At 44.6% G+C, this 16,478-nt stretch overlaps 2 protein-coding genes across 3 annotated transcripts in view; both read right to left on the bottom strand.

Moving 5' to 3' along the window:
* Ftz-f1 (ftz transcription factor 1) overlaps positions 1 to 14,180 on the bottom strand; it is a 36,361-nt gene extending 22,181 nt beyond the window's left edge. For both annotated transcript variants that reach the window (XM_071717742.1, XM_071717743.1), the window contains exon 1: positions 12,566 to 14,180. In XM_071717742.1, coding sequence (XP_071573843.1) covers positions 12,566 to 13,778 — 1,213 coding nt within the window. In that variant the 5' untranslated portion in view covers positions 13,779 to 14,180. The remainder of the gene's footprint in view (positions 1 to 12,565) is intronic.
* A 33-nt stretch (positions 14,181 to 14,213) lies between these two features.
* LOC139779399 (uncharacterized) overlaps positions 14,214 to 16,478 on the bottom strand; it is a 73,490-nt gene continuing 71,225 nt past the window's right edge. Inside the window, exon 2 of the mRNA XM_071717750.1 lies at positions 14,214 to 14,641. Within this exon, the coding sequence (XP_071573851.1) occupies positions 14,547 to 14,641 (95 nt within the window). The 3' untranslated portion in view covers positions 14,214 to 14,546. The remainder of the gene's footprint in view (positions 14,642 to 16,478) is intronic.

Below are 16,478 nucleotides of genomic sequence, written 5' to 3'. Positions count from 1 at the left end.
ACCCAGGATGAGAGGGTACAACGCTCGCGTGCGCGCACGTCGAAAAGAAAGGGAAATCCACTCGGAGAATCTGGTCCACTGGTCCGGCGTGACGTCAGATTCTCCCCATAAAAATTAACGAGGGACCACGTGACCGCGCTCGCCCACGGTCGGGCCAATCACTAGGCTCGGGATCCCTCCGAGTGACACGGCGACACACTCGCGACGCGACATTAGCGAAGTTGTCCCGCGCGCGCGTGTTGCGAAAGAGCGCGAAAAAAAAGAGCTTGTGTTCTGGAAAAGATTCGTCGGAAATACTTTGTCCGCATGGCGGACAAAGAGGGAAACCACTTGCATTGGGCGAGTGAGTAAGTGCATTTATCTTGGGATTTTAAAAATCCTCTTGTATCGTTATCGAGAGTAACCATTATATCAGTAGCAGCGTACAAGAAGTCAGAAAATCTTTATGCGTCAAAATTAAAAAGCCCAAAGACATCGAAATCAGTATGTGAAAATTGTGATAATCCTAATTACGCGATCTTGATATGTTCTTGCTGCGTTAATGATGAAGTTTAGATCAAACAGAAAAAGAATGAGCTATTAAGATTCGAACCCTGACTGAGGTAATATTTTTCGCAATAAATTCTTTATAGTGATTTTAAATAGGATGCTTATACATGTATATTAGCATCAAAGTTACATCGATCGAGAAGGATCAAAACTCATGCATGGTCAAAACGTCTTGATGATTAATTGACCAAAATCAATGTCATATTGTCGTGACGATCATAAAGATAGCCAGTTAGGTAAAATAAAAAAATCTTTACCAGCATTTATTAAACAAGCGGGTTATCAAACGCAAAATTCAGGGTGCAATATCCATGTATTCGCTTCGCGTTGTCACCTAGAAAAGATCTACAACAAAGTTCAGAGTGCGATGAGGAGGCGTGAAATCGAATAAACGCGACCGCGCGCAGCGACGCGAGCGCGATAACGCATGCGCGCACCTGTCCATCTCCCAGACATCAGGTATTTCAATTAATGACACGCTAATACGCGACCAGCTATTATCGCGACGAAATAATACTTACGTAATACGCGCGGCCGAGAGAAAGACCCGGGTCCTCCTGTGCGTTCCTTGCGAATTCGCGGCGCTCGCGCGTGCACGAGCGCCCGCGTGAGCCGAGAAAGAAGTAAAAGCTTCGGAGAAAAGAAGACGATGAGACTTCGCTCAACGAGGGGATTACACAATCTCCCGCCTCAAACTAACCTTTCTCTCTCACCAGCCAGCGTGACGCGCGAGCGTGTCCGCGCGGAGGTAGGAGTCGAATGAGCGGGCGGACGGACGAATGGACGGACGGACGGACGAACGGGTACACGAGTACACAGGTACACAGACACCGTCTTGCGACATAATACAATAATTATGAAATTCGTGAGTTTCTAAAGGCGCATGCCGCGCACGGTTTCTGTTATCCTGCGCCGCGTCGCGCCGGTTTCCCAGAAATGACCGTTCAACCCTATTGTGGAATCCGTGTCCTATTTTCGGAGATTTCCACAGGTCCGCCCACCGCGGGGTGTTTGCGAAACCCGTCCCACTTTTTATGACAATCTGATATTTATGATACGCGATTAATAGAGATGGACGCGCTTCGCGTCGCGCGCGTCCTAGTTTTTTCCCTACTGTCCTAGTCACGCGCGAAAGGATTGCGCCACCTTCATTACTCTATGACTCTCGCTGAGCTATGATCGACGTCGCTTCTGAACTGCGATCCGAATCGCCGAATCTGTTTTACTGTTTTACGGGCAACGATATAGCTGCAGTCTCTAATCAAATTGCCAAAATCCATTTTCACATGTTAAACTAACGCTGTTTCGCCCACGTGGCTGACAGACGCAAAGAAAATAGTACGAAGTTGTGAATGGCATATTAGCCCTTGTTATCGCCTCGATGTTTTTTGCTCGTACATCAACTGAGAACGGTCATAGTAGGTTTAATAATGGAGACAGGCAAGAAGCGTCAAGAAGGAAGGGATGAAAAGTTTCTCCATTTGACATAACGTTTGATATTCGAAGAATTAATCTTTCAATTGTCTACTGCACTGCATAAGACAAGATAATAACTTGTAAAGATGAGCAGCAGCGATGTGTCTCAAACATTTTCTTCTAATCTTTTTAAAAGACGAGAGACTTCTCGAAGATAAGATATTAAAAGAGAACTAATTTAATATGAAGACATTTTTATCCCGATGTGGAATGTATTTTAAAATTTTCTTCAACCAGAAAATCTTGGAGAAAATGTTCTCCTCGCAGAATTTAGGTTATCGGTAGTAGGATATAGTTCAAGCGTTGCGAATAAGAATAAAACAGAATAACAAGTATCGATGCGACGTACGATGACCGAAGATGTTCAATAATGTTCAATAATCATCCGGTTGAAAAGCACGAGAGCGGCTGTATTTCCGTAGAAGAAGCTCAACCCTTGTTAGGAGGCTGAAGTTCACGTTCGACAAATTAGAAAAGTAACCGATCGCGGAATACTCGCATCGTACAACCGCATCGTTGTTGAAGTGACCTTGAACGTGAATGGTTGCACGGCCTCGAACACAGAAATGTAGAAGATACTCGTGGTTCGGTGATAAAAAAGAACCGTTTTTGTATTCACCAAACTGGTTTCGATGCGCCGCGAGCGAGCGACCGATCGTTTCGTTGCGAGGTGCGAGATCCGCATGGTTATAAATAAAAGGCCGGTGCACCTATGTGCAGATTCCATCTGATATGCGAAATTAGCGGCGGCGACGACGATGACAACGTTTTTTCACGCGCGCGGTCACGAAATGACGAGGCAAGGCGCGAGCTCGTTCCTTCAACCCTCCGTACTTATTAACATTTATTAAGACTGCCGCTCTTTCAAAGTGCCTTATGCTCGTGGGACACGACATATCTCCGAGACAAAAAAAAATTAACAAAACGCGCGTAATTTTTCGTCCAAGCGCTTTAGATTTCCAATTATATTGGTTGATGGTATAGACGAAAAATTCTATAAATAAGTCAAATTTGAACAGAAATTTTTGTTCCCTTTTTCCCCCAGCATAAACCAATTGAGTTCCGGAGTTTCGGTTAAAGATAATAGCGCTTTTGAACCACCCAAGACGACGTGCCACCAATGCGGCAAAGTGAAACAAATTTTCGCTTTGACGAAATAATAGAAGAAAAGATATCCTAATAAATGGTGTCCTTGTTCACATAATAGGGCGTTCCAACAGCAAAGCGTTCGAATAATGAATGTCCAAAAACTTACAATCCGGAGAATCCAGAAGTTCTATATTTTACAATCGTCAAACAGAGTGTCAAGTCTTTGACATTTTTACCTTTCCTAGATATGCCCGTTAATTAAATAAGGCGGATCTGTACAAAGGAATTACTTAGCAAGTATTTTCCAAGTGTCCACGAGCTTGGTTTTCTTTGAAGGAATAAAAGTGCGTCCGTAATTTGTAATTTCTCCGCGTGTCGGAGAAAATATATTTCGGCGGTCTAAGAAACCGCCGGTCAAAAGACTTTCACCTGCGAGTATTACACGTGGACAGGTAAGAAAGCACATCCTATCTCAAAAATTTCTACACTCTAATTATGCAATGCGGACCGTGTGAGGCGAGTGATTATGAGCTCAAATTCTAATAAGGGCGCTGGCAAGATAAATTTGCTTTTAGTCGTATATGTCGAATAGAAGCTGGACGCGAATGGGTTTTCCTCTTTTCTGGAAAGTAATAAACCCAATGTATCGAGACAGAATGGTTTCACGTAGTGTGATACATTAATGCCAAAAATGTATCTATTGTTATATCTATTTCCGGAAACGTTAGGTATTCGATATTTCATAAAGAATATAATTACGCCTTAAATCAAAACCTCAACAAAGAATATTCATACAATATTTGACAAATTTGCCAGGTTTATGAAACAAAGGAAAAGAATTTTGTATTTTCGTTATTTCTATAATTTTAATTCGAAAACGAAAATGTCCTCAAAAGAAATAAAGATTGCATTGAAAACTAGGGACAATGATTTTACAAACGTTTTTGTTTCTGTTATCCCTTACACTATAATGTGAAAAACGGCATCTTATTCGTACAAACATCAATGTGTCCGATCACTTTTTCACTTATTTAAAGTGGTTCAGGAAATCTTTAAAACTTCATAAACATACTTTCAAGTTTCTAGAACAAATGTCTGTACTCCATCTTGGAAAAAAATAAAATGTAATATATGTAATTAGGGACCATTTGAAATTTCGAGAAACTTTAATAGATAGAATGGATGGAAATCGATCGGACACGAAATACTCATGTTTGTATTGTAAAGGTTATAATATATTATTCTGTTTACATAAAAATTTTTTATCGTCGATCATTTTTGATCTGTTACAGAGGCTAGGAAACTTCGCAATTGAATAATTTTAACATTAATTTTAAGGTGATGCTGGAGCCGTCTGTTTTACCGGCATTTTTTTGTCGAAACGTAGCGTCGTTAATATTTGACAGAATTAAAAATCCTTCTCCAGAATTGCAGTACATACATTAATGATTCAGGGGAACTCCGATTTTATATAGAAAACGAGAAAAAATTACGGAAGTACAGATTTCCTTATCTACTTCTATCCCAATATGGCGTCTCGAGTTGCGGCGAGCTGTCAGCTCGTCACAAGATGTATTTCATATAAGAGATATACCATTGGTACGAACGCGAAAACAAGTTCCCCTGAATTGTACAACAATAAAAACATCGATAAACCCCCCAAATCAAGATTTGGAAGCGTAATATAAAAGTATAATTTCGATGTGTATCGTGCGTATGTGTGCGTGCAATGTAGCGTGCTATCCTTGTCTATATCTTTGTCTATACAAGGACAGATATAGTCGGTGAGCACTTCTTTATCGACGCTGATCGAGTTCGCCTGCGGCTCCAGTATCCCCTTAACATGCTTGCCTTTTTCCGCTGATATTCCAGCTTCAAAACTGATTTTAGCTGCAAAATTATCTTTGTCTGTTCTAGAAAAACTTGCTATGTTTCGTTAAAATTTAGGAAGCGGCATATTGCGAGTATTCTTTACAAGCGTTACGATTGTAACATTTTCGATTCTGATCCGCAGAGTCATTTAGACTTTGCGAATTTACACTCACATATATTTACACATCACGTATGTATACATGTATACAAGCTGAGAAATATTGAAACAGTATAAAATGCAAGAACAGCGAAGAATACTTTGTACTTATTGTTAGTTACGATCAAGGATGTGTTAAGGATCGGTTGAAGCATTTTTCTTAAATCGTGAAAAAAAGAAACTTTCTATTCAAAATCGAAATCCGATTCAAAAGTCTCTCCCAATTCTATATTTGAGTTTTGTTTATATCGAGAGAGCCGGCGTAAGATTAAAAAGTTTCTATAGATGCGCGCCGAACCTAAGGAAGTTTCAACCTTCTCGTCTTCTATATATAGATACGTTAGTACGCAAACCGGGGAACAAAATTATTGCCATCGAACGAAATCGCGACATGTTCCCGGCTGCGTCCCGACATGCACGTGCACTCGTAGTTGCCGACTACGTGCAAGAGGTTCCCTTTGCACGCGACAGCTAATCGTAAACAAAGAGAGTCTAGATTCTTGCTCGAGGGAGCTTTCATTCTAGCGGTATTTTGATAACGCAATAACTTTTCGCAACAACAGTTCCGTCGCGAGAGATGAACTCGGTGACTCGAGACGGAAGAAAACTTGATTCTTTTCCTCGTCGAGTCGCGAACGGAAATTACAGTTTTTTTCCTCCTCTACCGATTTCCGAGACAAATTTACTGTCCGTATATATGCACATATGCTTATTATGCTGCCAAAGGATTAACGAGTTTCACTCGAACGTGTTGTGCTCGTCGTACGAGTACGTAAGGCGTTCCCGCGGCTGCGAACGATGGTCGTGAAATACTATCCCTTTTTAAGACTCCCCCCCTTCTCACCCCCCGATAAAAACAGCGTAATTTCTTAATGTGCGTACTTGACTACGCATGCTTCTCTTTCGGCATCGAGCATATCGACGTATATTTATACAGATAGTTATATTATCATTTTGAATATGAGTCATTACATTTAAATTACTCTGGTAATAATGCAACTAGTGACGATAAATTGTAAAACGCTAAACATATTGCTGGCAGAAACGATTGGCGAACTTCTTTATGAAAGAGAGAGAAAGAGAGAGAGAGAGAGAGAGAGAGAGAGAGAGAGAGAGAGAGAGAGAGAGAGAGAGAGAGAGAGAGAGAGAGCAGCGTTATTCTTTTGAAATGAGTAATCAAACATGAAAGAAAATGCGGGCTTGACTTTAGTAATTTTATCGCTATTATTTCTCAGATATTATCCTATCAGGTTGTAACGTATTGTATCATTATAAAGATATGCGATAAATCTGCAATATCTTGCGTTTTTAAAATTCGACGCTCTTTGATTTGATGTTCCATCGATTAAAAAATTCTATTTAACAACAACTCGTAAAACAGCGCGTTTCGCACAGACCACACTCGCTCTGTCGAAAGCGAATTTTTTTTTCTTTATGTCGCCGCTGTTTGAACGTAATTTTGATAAGGAGAGCCTATGTCCGCCTTGTCGCGCGTTAAGTTAAGTCTTATCACAATATTAGTTAGCGCACACACACGCACACATGCCGGGATGTATTCCGGTTCAATATATTTGATGCCGGTTTCATCGAAACACGAAACCAAGCGCGCATTATGCATCTATAATAAATATATATCGTCGTAATGCATCACCCGGATTTTTTTTTGCATAGTCGGCAAAAATTATTCCTTGTCATGACTCGGGAAAGATTTAAATTGCTATCCCAGGCGCGAGTCTCAGAGAGTCTGCATGCGGATATTTATATAAACTCTCTGGCTAAAAGTAAAGTGGCATTATCGTCGGTATAAGAATAGATAAGTTCATTTACTTAACCGCTGGGCAAATTGTTCGCACCTGCGAAACTGAAACCTGAGCGTTGACACTTTATTGCGTGTACGTACGGTCATGCTTTTAAATTGCGCAAAACCGCGCTGCGTTTCGCGACACGTTGAATAATATCAAACGCGAAGAATTTCGCGTCCTCGCTCGCCGCATTTAAGAATTTTCGACATACATGAAAAAACTATAAATATAACGATCAATCGTGATTATATCCCAATCATAATAATTAAACTTGATATTTTCCTTAAGCGAATAAAATTTAAGGTTTTATTATCAAATCATCATCAAATTATCATTAAATTTAATTAAATACACGAACAATTTTTAATTATTGACACTGAACGTGGAATAGAGATATAGGAGGTAATTGATTCTTTATCGTTTTTTCGATGACCAAGATCAACTGCACTGCATTTAATAAATGATTAATTAACTTTATGTTAATGCGTTGAAATATTTCTTCAATTATACTAGACGACTTCTTTATCGTAATGTAATTACTTGAAAGAAAATTAAGAGGTCATACGTTACACAATTAATTAATTACCACAAACGCTAACATAAATTATTATTAATAACTAATGGATATTTCTTTTAACACGCTCCGGAAACCTCACGAGCATCTCGTCCGACGGGTTCATTGCTAGCAAGATAGTTTTTAAATTGCTTACAAAGCCATAGGCGCGGAACTGCTCATTTTATAGCGAACGAGCCAGCTCATTCACGCGTCGTTGAAAACGGCGAGTTTGCCGCGGATCTTTGACAGGTGTTATCGCGCATTGATTACCACAAGTGTGCTCGCCGGCTCTTTTCGTGCCTCGTCGCGTTTCTTTCTTTCACACAAGGCAAATCGGTAGACGAATCGAGCCGCGATCTCGTCGTAAATTATTCGAGAAAGCGCGCTCGTGTACAATTCAAAATCGCGATGATTAATCGAACAGCGTTAAACAACTCCGCTTTCGGCGACGAATGCGTAGAAATAATTTATTAACGCCGAAGCGAACAACGCGAGAGAGTGAAACGAGTCGAAAAACGTATAACGACGAAGCGACGGAAGGAAAAATCAGACAACAATCGTTACTCTATGCTCTATGCTCTTTACATTTTGCAGCGACAAAATGACAGCATCGGGCCACGATTATGACAGATATTATCACTTAATGATATACTTCGTGTCAAATTATCGAATCACGATCTTATCGAAACTCTCTTCTCCCTTCCCCTCCCTCTTTCTACCTTGTTCACAATTCAGTTTAATTACTTTTCTCGTAGATAGGCGCGGCCCCGTGCTGTTCTCGTTTTTCCGCGTGCACGTATTATCGGGACGTATTTTACGCGCATTTTCCGCGGGATCTTCGTCGGCACAGAATTTTTTTTCCTCTTTATTTGTAAAACTTGGTAAGAGCGTCGCGACGCAGGTAAAAAGAAACCCCTTCCTTTCGTAAACACTCGCAAGCACTCTGGAAACTTTCCGCGTTAAGCAATCTCCCCCGTTTGCCGTCGTAGGAACGCGCCGTGGAAAACGGTGTGCAAAGACGGCAATTGCAACAGACGCTGTTTCGAGATTCGCTTAATCGTTGGGCCTTGGGGGCCTAGACCCAGTTACTCGGATTGCATTAGACACTACGACCAAACTCTGTTTCTTGGCGGTATTTCTGAACTCCCCCCTCCCCCCTCCCCACCCGGGGCCCCGACAAATGCGAGCGCAATCGCGAGCGGCGGAAAGCACCGAAATTGGAGCATCGATCGAACTAGCCTGTTTATAACTTGATTCAATTTAATTTTATTACACGTCGTATGCGCGCGCGCGTGCGCGTTCGTGTGCGTGCGTGAATATACGTGTGACCGATTTTGTATTAATAAATTTATCTTGAATTAAAATATAATTAGAAATTAAGTAATTATTATATCAAGCGGCTCGCCAGACGTTATTAATTTAATTACGAAGGAGAAAGAGTCTCGTAGAATATTTCCTCGCGTAAGAGTAAAATTATCACGGCATAATTTATATATCGTCTATAAGCTACCGAAGTTCACAGAGCCGCCTGCTAATTAAGAAGAAATTGTTGACGCAGGAGTTTTAACGGGGCCAAACGTAAGCGGGTAGATAATGGCGCGTAATTGTGTTACTAGTGCCGTGCCGTGCCGTGACGTAATTTCGTTTGTCCAGCGTGTAGGAACGACCGCTTCTCCGCTCCGACTCGAATATCGCGGGGAAGAGGCGCGCGCGCGATCGATTCGCGTGACTATAAGGCTGAGGCTACACTATGCGCGTTTTCGCGAATCGGATTCGCGAATCGTGCATTTGTATACCATGTGTGCTTAGCACGAATGGCATACAAATGCACGATTCGCGAATCCGATTCGCGATAACGCGCATATAGTGTAGCCCAAGCATAAGAGGTACGTGCCATCGCTTGCCGTCCAGCGCGCATTCCCGAGCTTTAAAACGGCGAAAGAGAGCACGCGGTGTGAGACTCGATTAATCGCTTCCACGGTGTGTAATAAGGTTAAGTTCGTACGAGCGTGGTGCGGAAACGCCCGAGCGTCACGCTGACGAGAACCGAGTCCAACCGACGACGACGACTACCACGACGATCACCACGACGACCACGATGACCACGACGATAACCGAACGTGCGCATAAACGGCTTTTGACGCGCGCGGTTAGCGGCACTCGCGCGGAGATATTCAACAAGAGATAACATAAAACATAATAATGTCGGTGACACCGGACCGCTGTTGGCGGGAAAACGTGGCTCACGCCTGGTGAAAGTCAAGAACTAAGCCAGAATTATGTGTAACAAATGTTGTAACCGGGTTTTAGAATTATATGCACGTATATAAATATTAAATTGTTGATGTCTACCAGTCTTGATCATAGATACATATACTTATTATTGAATTCAGTTAAATCCATTAATGTTTATCGAACCGTTCTTAAAAACAGGCCATCAAACATCCATCGGAGACGTCATGTTATCATTTGTGTTCAATAAAAATGCGGTGGATTTGTGCTGAATTAAAAAACTCACCCTAAACTGAGAAATTATTAAAACGACGCGCGATGCAATTGATACATAACGGGCGATCACATGCCCGCCGCGGAATTGGATATTCATATGCAGGTTCTTTTTATAACGACGAAAAAAATAAACTTGTTTCTTTTTTCTCTCTTTAAGAAACTCTCTTTAAGACCAATTTAACGTTTAAACAAGTAATAAAAAATTATCTTTCTCTATGTTTTTATTACTTCTTTTATACTTTCCTCTTTCTTATTTATAATGTAACTAATACCAACTTTTTCATATTTATCCTCAATCTTTCTGTTCCTAACAAAATCGGTTCCTTTACAGCCTACACTTATGCATCACTTTAACAATTACATTATGAGAGCCCATTCCATCATTCTTGCACATCAAGAGACTCTTCTCCAGATAATTTGGTATTCTACATACTTGTTTTACGAATTTTATAATCTGACTATATTTCATTAATTTTAGTTTGTAAGTGACGGTTATGTTATATCGCACTGAAGACTTTACTTTATTACAGGTCGAAACGTTTGTTCACATTATTTATTAATACTTTATTAGCACGTATACCTTGCTTGGTTCGTTAACCTCCTTTTATATCCTTTATCTTTAAATAAACTTGTGTTCGAATGTACTGTACTCATACGTGGAAATAGGCGTGGATTTAATACGCACGAGTATACGCGTAGATTTACATTTAATTCTCTAGAAGTCTAGAATGAGACTTTGCGATTTTGCAGGAACTTTTTATAACGGTTTACTTAATGACGTTATGTCGATCTGCATTGTTGGGTCTATTATTAGCCTGTTATCAGTTATATGTGAGGCATTAACGTTACGCTGTTACCCGATATCGCGATTCAGACCTTCATCGCGATAACCTTCATCACACAATTTAACGATCAGAATTAATATTATCGTTCTTTTAAACATGAAAATTAGAAAATTGAAATAGTATTCTTTGCGTCGTATTTCACGTGCATCGATCCTAGGTTCTCTCAACTGCGCGTATATGCACATAAAACATTATTTTTTATAACAGATGCCCGTCGATAAAATTCTTCGCGAGATGTTATCTACATAACGAGTTACAAATCTATACATATATATATATCTATAACGTTTCCCGTGCGATTCAATAAATCGATTCAGTTTTTGACAGACTTTTTGTTCCTAGATATCTATCGGTGTTATACGAAATATACCTTAACATGTAATAATATATTGGATCATTTATTGGATTATTTATTTATCTGATAAGATGCATAGATATTTCGATATTTCGGTAAAATTCTTTTCGACACCTTTTGCTATTAAAATCGAAATTGCTCTGTAAAAAGAGGTCGTAACTCGAAAAAATGCATCCTTTCTTCTCTTCTCTTGGCGCTTGAGTTTTTCTCTCGGGAGTTGCTTTTCAACGGTACGCACTAAAGCTTGTATATAATTTTTCCGCAATAATTCTACTCCCCCCCTCTTCGATTTTAATTATAATAAAATATAATTACTTTATTGATGGTCCAGATTTGTTAAGAAATTTTAGCATTCCAACTAGAAACTTAAAGCAGTACTCCCGGAGTACTACTCCGTCTTTCATATCGGATAGAACCGTACTTTATATGGGACAAATTCTTGCTTAATGGGTTGATGATCTCTGCGAGCAATTATTCCAATAGTGTAGATTTCTTTTGCGGCTCTGTAACTACTTTCAAACTTAAGTTTTCTCGACTTATCTCGTAATATCAATTAATAAATCAATCCAGAGTCTCGGCTTGATATAAAAATACTCTTCGTATTAGATTTTATAAAATGTATGTTCTCTTTTTCTGACTGTATGTTAAAGGGTATTTTGTTCCGTTAATAAAAATTAATTATTATTATTATTATTATATTTGACATAAATGTAAAGATTATCGTAAGCGTTTCGTAAATTATGTTGCGGGTGGCATCGAACGGCGCTTATCACTAGTATATTAGAAATGTAAAACGCTATAAATGCTAATATTCCTCGTGTTTGTCTTCAAAGTGTACAAATGATCTTTTTTCGCTTCTGGTGCCATCGCTGTTTCTTTCCCTTTCTACGATACGTTGTATACATCGCTGTGGGATGTCAGAATGCAGTCGATAGTCCAATGAGAGAATTTCTTTTTCGAAAACGAGTTCTCCTCATTGGACCATCGGCCGCGTTCCGACATCCCACAGCGACATAAGACATATTGTAGAACAGGTCTTATTGTAATGTTTATAGTATAACTATGTTACATATTTTCAATCGTATGGAATTTTTTTTCAGTTTACTCGAAATTATCTCTTGGTGCTTTACATCAGTTTGCATTTTCATACTAAAAAATGAATATACGCCGAGCGAACGAAGAAACAGCGAATGCAAGCAAAATATTTGTTGACGTCCTACTCTCGCTCACGAGGCGGTCGGAGAAAGCTTTAAACGAAATTATCTTTGAATTATTTCGTTGCACGACCGTTCGCTTAAGTCTTAAGTAGGTATATCCTTAATAATCGTTCGATAAGTAACACTGAAAAGGACTCACCTTCGAGTTTCATGCCGACCTCGAGGCACTTCTGAAAACGGCAGAAGGGACACCGCTTCCGCTGAGTTTTATCGATGTGACAGGATCTCTCAGCCACGCACGTGTAGACCTTCTTGTTCTGGACGGTGCGCTTGAAGAATCCTTTGCAGGACTCACACGTGAGTAAACCGTAGTGATAACCGGACACCTTGTCGCCACATACGGGACACAGCTCTTCGATGACGATGTCCTTGGTGTCCGGGAAATCGGACGGGCACGGTATCGAGCCGGTCACGACACCGACCTGGCCCAGGCCAGGGTGACATAGGGTACCGCCGCCGGTCGGGACCGAACCGGCGACGACGTTGCCACCTCCCGCGGCGACGGCCGACCCACCGCTGATCGCGGCGTTAGCCGCGCCTGGACCGCCACCTCCGGCGGCAGGGCCGCCGCCGTTGCCACTGCCACTGCCGCTGCTGGCGTAACCGCCACCGCCGCCGTTACCTTCGAGACTGGTGGACGTGCCGCCGCAGGCTCCGTTACCGCTTCCGGCTCCTGTAGGCGGGAATAGACACGTGTACACTTTCTTGTTGGCGCAGATCTCGAGTGCCGAAGACGCGCCGCAGGTACCACCGCCGCCGCCGCCGCCGCCGCCGCCGCCGCCACCGCCACCACCGCCACTACCACCCCCGTTACCGCTGTTGCCGCCACCGCCATTGCCACCGCCGCCGCCGCCGCCGCCACCCCCCGTTTGAGAGAAGAGACACGTGTAAACCTTTTTATTACTGCACGGCGAGCTGTTGCGCTTGAAGAAATGTTTGCAGTTCTCGCACGTGAGCAGGCCTTGCAAACCGCACTGATAACTGGATATGTTTTTGTGTCCGCACACGGGGCATCGATGATCCTCGAGGGGGGCGTCGAAGAAGGCCGCCTCGAAACTCGACATGCCCTGCGACTGTGCCGCCTGATTGTGAGCGGACATTTGTTGCTGTTGTTGCTGTTGTTGCTGCTGCTGCTGTTGCTGCGACTGCGACTGCGGCTGATGGCACATGGGCGATGGCGAGCTCTGCGCGCAACTGCTATAAGCCGACGAGCCGTAGTGCGGCTGCGGCTGTTGCTGCGGGGGCTGCTGTCCGGCGGCCTGGGGGCTGCCCTGCGGACTCAGGTGGAACGGCGACATGCTCAGGGATATCAGGCCCGAATGCTGCTCCATCTCCAATAACATATCACCCATGCGCGAGAAGCACCGCACGACGGACGGACGTGCTCGCGTATCGGCACATATATGTGTGTGTGAAACGGGGCTACTTAAGCCCCCCTGCCACCCTCTCGGATGCGCCCGATGCGATGACACAGCGACGTTCGTTTTGACTCGTTTTGACTTTCCTCCCTTTTCTCACTCCGACGTTTCTTTCTCAAATCTTTACTAAATTTCTGGGCACTACTCTGCTATCGTCGCGTAACGTCGATCAAGCTGACTTCTCGAGGAGGTGTCAATAAATTACATCTATATATATCTTTGTATATTTGTGTCTATCTATTCCGTTCAGTTGGTCACGTTCGCGGGACATCGCTCTCGTTCCGTTTAGGCGAACGCGTAATTTCCGGCAAGCCGGTTGTTAAATGTTTCGTAAAATGCAACCTGGCGCACCCGCTGATGTCGTTTTCGATGACGGCAACGATGACGTCGATGTCAACAAATAAAACGCCGGCACAGTTCGTAGCGAGGAGGAAGCGCGAGTTCCTCCGCGGGTACGGGAATAGGGAACACACACTCGACTTTGGTGCCCTGGGGCACGAATAAGAATATCGATCACCAGTCACGCTCTTTCTCTCTCTCTCTCCCTCTCTCACTCTCTCTCTTTTTCGCGGGTTACACACGTTTACCGAGAAAAACCATCGCGCACCACCAAACGTATATGCGGATACACAAAGTCGTCGGTCGAGGTCGACGGGACTACGTCCGAGGCATGATAACAATCGTCGAATGTCGCCGCGCGCGTTAACATTCGCCACTGTCGAAACGGAGCGACCGAGCGGCAAACAGCACCAAGAAGCCCCCTTTCGAACCTCGTCGCTTCCTCTCCTGTCCGCACACTGTAATCCAACTTATCGCCGAGCACGATGCGGACGACGAGACTCGCGTACGACGAATACGTCCATCCGCATATCGCGCGTCCGGACTCCGGCGAGTAACACCACGGATGAGGCAGACAGATGGACGGACACACATGCGACAGCAACGACACGAGGACCGAGGAGCGCCGCGGTAGTAGCACAGGGGCGCGCGACTGTCAACAAACACGGTACGGGTCTACGTGCGACACACAATCGCGATTGTATTATCGCGAGTGGAGGAAGGCGCGAAAGAGAGCGCTAGCACGCACTGTAATTCGGATGACTAATATACCGGCGAGCAAGCGAGCGAGCGAGTTGAGCGAGTGAGCAAATGAACGAGCGAACGAACGGACGAGCGCGCGATCAACAAGGGACTCCGGGACCGGAGCTGAGCGGAGTGACTTGACAGCTCGCCTATCTGCGTACGACTAGTTGTCCTCTCGGCTCGTTGCTTTCCCGAAGGGCCCGCCCCCTCCCTTCCGCTGCCCTACCGTCAGCACATGGATGGAGACGATGGAGTAGGTAGGTAGAGACTGCCGGGGAGGCCGCCTTTGCGAGACACGGCATACGTGACGTATCGCTGCGAGCGCGCAGTGGTAACAACGTCGTCAACGACAACGACGACGACGACGACGACGACGACGAGAACGGCCCACGTCGTTCCCCTGCGGCGCGTCGTCCGGGGACGTCGGATTGACGATGATGATGATGATGATGATGATGAAGATAACGAGACGACGCCACTTGTACCGCTGCCGTTGCCGTTGTTGCTGCTGCTATCGACTTCTCACGCCGCGATCACTCCCGTCTCACGATAACGCGCGGCCGATTACACGTTACTACCAGCGGGCGCACTTCTGAAAACCGAGCGACGCTCGTTGACGCGTGACAACGAGATCGACGACATTTGTCGCGATGAAGACGAGGAGGAGACGACACGACGACGACGGCAAACGCGGACAGTCGGAAAATTGAACGAAACTGTGCCACGGAGAACGGTGCCGAGGCGCGCACTACTGTCAGACTCCTTCGGCGTTTCGGTGGGTATAGAGAGAAGGCGCGCGTGTCCCTTTACCGACGGGCAGCGAGACGCCGAGAGGCGACGAGAAGGAGGAAACGAGAGAGAGAGTTAACGACGCGAGCGGAGCGAGCGAGACGCGGGCGCGGAGTGTAACCAACACAGCGCACGGCATAAGTGAAAGTGATTCAGCAGCGCATGCCACCGCGCGCGGCCAGGTATCCGACGCGGTGTGGAGGTGCTGCCTGAGAGGCCCGTACGGACGGCCGGACGGGAGAGAGAGGGGGGGGGGGTAGGCGAGTAGCACGCGGTCGCGGCGGAGAGGAGGCGGCCGGGCGGGATTGCCGCGGTTGAAGGGAGCGGAGGGGGACGGCGAGAAGGAGGTTGCGCGACCTGTGGCGGGGGATGACCTACTTACGGAACCAGGTCTATGTCGGCCGGAGAAATATTGTCCGCGAACGCGCGCGAGCGTCGCTGGGCTCGGCTCGGCGCTTGGCCGGCTCGGCTTCGTTACGCGCGACGGACGCGCGGCTCGTATCCGGTCCCCGCTCCGAGATCGGAGTCGATTTTTTGCGCAGCGGAGAGACGAATTTTGGAAACGTATAGTATAAAACTCTATCGGGCGCTGTACGCGAAGGAGGAGAAAAAGAGCTCTCGCGGCATCTCGTCGGCAAAACTGAGAAAACGACCGGTCCTACGAATGACGTAAGACACATTCCGCGAACGTATCGGGTAGGACCGAATCTTTTTTCGGCCTTTCCGCGCGCGTCCCCCCGCGCGGCGTCTCGAGACAAGGAG

Source organism: Temnothorax nylanderi, unplaced genomic scaffold (genome assembly GCF_030848795.1).
Source record: "Temnothorax nylanderi isolate EJ_2023f unplaced genomic scaffold, tnyl_v1.0 TNYL_tig0224_pilon, whole genome shotgun sequence".
NCBI classification, from domain to species: Eukaryota; Metazoa; Arthropoda; class Insecta; order Hymenoptera; family Formicidae; genus Temnothorax; species Temnothorax nylanderi.
The sequence above is the reverse complement of the archived record's forward strand: the minus strand, read 5'-3'. Positions and strand labels throughout refer to the sequence as shown.